Source organism: Limulus polyphemus, unplaced genomic scaffold (genome assembly GCF_000517525.1).
Source record: "Limulus polyphemus unplaced genomic scaffold, Limulus_polyphemus-2.1.2 Scaffold1847, whole genome shotgun sequence".
In the NCBI taxonomy this organism is placed as follows: Eukaryota; Metazoa; Arthropoda; class Merostomata; order Xiphosura; family Limulidae; genus Limulus; species Limulus polyphemus.
The window spans coordinates 8,907-12,959 of NW_013667457.1; the positions used below are offsets into that span (position 1 = coordinate 8,907).

The window sequence follows — 4,053 nt, forward strand, 5'->3', positions numbered from 1 at the left end:
AAATTACCTTGATGTGTTGATTTAGGTCTGTAGATAGATTCCTATTGTGTTGTTAAGGGTTCCCTAGTGGGTCAGCAGTAAGTTTACAGACTTATATCGGGATTCGAGTCAACGCATTGAACAGAGCACAGATAGCCCATCGTGTAGTAGTTTTCAGTTAAAACAACAACGATATCGTTGGGTATGAATGGGATTATGGCCGAAAACACCATTAATAAAAGTACAGAGCAAATTAATGACATTGTGATTTTATTTCATATTAATATTATACTTATTAATTCAACTTTCCCATCGTCAGAGGGAGCTACATTCTTAATCGTATTGTGATACTACTCCATGCCACAGTTATCTCTACTGTTGTAAGGATAATTCGTCCGAAGGCTTTGAAATCCTTATCGTATTATACAATACTGATGTCCTTTGATATCTCTTGTATTTCTTTTATCAAATCGTTTTAACTAAAGTACGACACATAAGTTATTATTTTCGTCATTAAGTATAATTCATCTTATTTTACTAGTTTTTACTAGTTCACAAGGACCTTGTCTCGTTTTTTCATTTGCTCTTTCCAAAGTAGAGTCTTATTTTGTTTGACTTATTCTTTAATTTTTCCAAAGTAGGGTTTTAGTTTGCTCGAGTTATCCTTTAAGTTTTCCAAAGTAGGGTCTTAGGTTGCTTGAGTTATCCTTTAAGTTTTCCAAAGTAGGGCCTTAGTTTGCTCGAGTTATCCTTTAAGTTTTCCAAAAGTAGGGTCTCAGTTTGGTTGAGTTATCCTTTAAGTTTTCCAAAGTAGGGGCTTATTTTTGCTTAAGTTATCCTTTGTTTCAATACAAAAGTCCATTCCAAATACTAGAGTCTTCAACAATACTTTAGTCTCTAAGAAAACCAATTATGAAGAACCTTCACAAATGATTGACTCATGATTTTAATAGTAAATTTCTAGTATCCGAAACCTTTCTATACCGCCATCATTTGAACAACAACATTCTAGAAGAACTCTAATTTTTTGCTCATACTGTAACTTTGTTGTCACAGTATTGTTCTAATGATGTTGAAGTTTTATTGAAGAACCCTAATTTTTTGCTCATACTGTAACTTTGTTGTCACAGTATTGTTCTAATGATGTTGAAGTTTTATTGAAGAACCCTAATTTTTTGCTCATACTGTAACTTTGTTGTCACAGTATTGTTCTAATGATGTTGAAGTTTTATTGAAGAATCCTAATTTTTTTGCTCACATAGTAACTTTGTTGTAACAGTATTGTTCTAATAATGTAGAAGTTTTATATCTCGTTATTACAGATACGGACAACAACGGATATTTGGATGTGTGTGACTTTGAGTGTCTTGCACTGGTAAGTTCATATTTATATGTTTTTGCACAACTAAAGAAGTGAATAGACATATATATTACATAATATAGAGAAATTAAGTATGGTTATTATTTAACTCATCTGTTATGTATCGGGTCTGTTTGACTTGAAATTAGTTTCCATAACGTTATGATGCACTAAAATATATTTTAGTTATCATATTTCGCGTTATGAAACAATCCCTAGTTTGTATTATTTCTTCAGATTCTGACATTATACCTAGTTTACCTTCAATTTTCGTATTGTGACATCTAGTTAGTTTGTGTTCTTTCTTCACATTATGACATCATCCTTAATTGTTGTTCTTTCTTCACATTATGACATTATTCTTAATTGTTGTTCTTTCTTCATATTATGACATCATCTTTAGTTTATGTTCTTTCTTCACATTATGACATCATCCTTAGTTTATGTTCTTTCTTCACATTATGTGATGATGTTTACTAAATCGAACATTGTTATAAGAAAAATGTTAGACAACTTAATACATAACAATATTTTGTATCAGAATGTGAAAAAAAGACTATGTTTTCAGTGCTTATACAGCGTTATCATCATGAATGAAGTGATGTCGAGTACAAACTATTTATTACACAGTTGTGATGCAAGAGTTGCAATGCAACATATTCAAGTGACAAGAGGGGGAGGGGTGAAGTTAATATATTTAACCAATTTTGTCAATATTTATTTCCTGAACCAACAGCTCAATTTAAAGCTATTTCTTTGTGTTTATCCAATATTATTTCAATGGATTCGCGAATAATCATGGCAGTTTGTATTGTTTGGTCGACTTATGATTTTAGTATTTAGCCATTTAATTCTATGATATATTTTATTTACATGTTCAGCTTATTCTGAAATAGGTGTTTTATTTACATGTTCAGCTTAGAATGAAATAGATGTTATATTTACATGTTCAGCTAATGCTGAAATAGATGTTATATTTACATGTTCAGCTTAGACTGAAATAGATGTTTTATTTACATGCTCAGCTTAGAATGAAATAGATGTTATATTTACATGTTCAGCTAATGCTGAAATAGATGTTTTATTTACATGTTCACCTTAGAATGAAATAGATGTTATATTTACATGTTCAGCTTAGACTGAAATATATGTTTTATTTACATGTTCAGCTTAGAATGAAATAGATGTTATATTTACATGTTCAGCTTACGCTGAAATAGATGTTTTATTTACATGCTCAGCCAAGGCTTAGATATATATTTTATTTACATGTTTAACCAAGGCTCAGATATATATATTATTTACTTGCTCAGCCATAGTTAAAGTAGATGTTTCATTAGAATTTATACAAGTTCTATGTTCATTTATTTTGAATTATAAGTTTCTTGTTTTTTTTTTGTTCATCATAGTTTATATCACATTCACAGTAGGTTCTATAAACACCAGACTTATCAAAGTTCGTTCGTTTGTCTTTGATTGACGTCATTTTGCTTTTAATTTGTTCAATTTGTTTAAAAACAAGACAAATGATAGTTTCAAGAAAAACATTGGCGAAGCTGCTGTCAGCTCTTTTTAAAAAGAAGAAATCATATCTGTTTTGATTCAAAGTATTTAATAATCTGTAGAAGTATTTATTTAATCTCTATTACCATTTTCGTTGTGTAATTCGATATACTAAAAACGCATTACATCCTCTATCTTTAGGAATGTGTCTAATAAAACGAATCTCTTTTTTCTAAATTTTTATGTTCTGAAAAATTGAAAAGCTCTGTATACATACGTTTTAAAAGAATGAATTTCGTTAAAAATTTATAGAATGATTTTCCATGTGGTAGCATAGAAACTGAATACGGTTTCAGATACACTGTGGTACCCATATTACCAGTTTCGTCTTTTTTTAACGAGAGCATCTAGAACAGAATCTGATTATCTTACTCCAATTCGTAAGCGAATTGAGTAGATTTTAGAGAAACTACATTTTCTGTATAAATTATACAATCTTCTAATTTTTCCAAATCCATGACGTCACACTACAACAGTTCCATCTACGTATTTAATCCATAGGCCTAATTTTATAGGTATATTTTCAACTAATCCTTTTTCTTCAGAATTATTCATGAAAAATTCACAGAGAAATGAAGACAGAGGCGAGCCATGGCTAAACACCCATTTTTGTTTAAAACAATTTTAATTTTAGGTAGAAAAATGGCATTTTCAGTTACATATTTTGTTATAACTTTACGTTTTTCAGTTTAAAAAGATATTCTTGTTTATCAACCTGTTTTTGAAACACGTAATTACTCTTTTAATTGAGACCTCTTTTAAATAATGAAACAATATTAAACGAGACCATTTTATCTTCTGGGTTTCATTTTAAATCTTTAATTTTTAACAAGATAGTCTGAATTCTTCACAGTGAATTCGCTCTATTTACATAAATATTCATTTGCTGGTACTAAACCTTGTTATAAGATTTGAAGAATTACCAATGATTGGTTTTTAACTATTGCTTGTTATAAGATTTGAATAATTACCTATGGTTGGTTTTTAACTATTGTTTGTTATAAGATTTGAAGAATTACCAATGGTTGGTTTTTAACTATTGTTTGTTATAAGATTTGAAGAATTACCAATGATTGGTTTTTAACTATTGTTTGTTATAAGATTTGAAGAATTACCAATGATTGGTTTTTAACTATTGTTTGTTATAAGAC

The 4,053-nt window shown here is 29.2% G+C and overlaps 1 protein-coding gene across 1 annotated transcript in view; it reads left to right on the plus strand.

Annotated features, from left to right (window-relative positions):
- Window positions 1-1,258: 1,258 nt before the first annotated feature.
- Window positions 1,259-4,053, plus strand: part of LOC106465138 (sarcoplasmic calcium-binding protein 1-like) — a gene marked incomplete at its 5' end in the record, with an annotated part of 26,609 nt that continues 23,814 nt past the window's right edge. Inside the window, one exon of the mRNA XM_013925337.2 lies at window positions 1,259-1,354. Within this exon, the coding sequence (XP_013780791.1) occupies window positions 1,259-1,354 (96 nt within the window). The remainder of the gene's footprint in view (window positions 1,355-4,053) is intronic.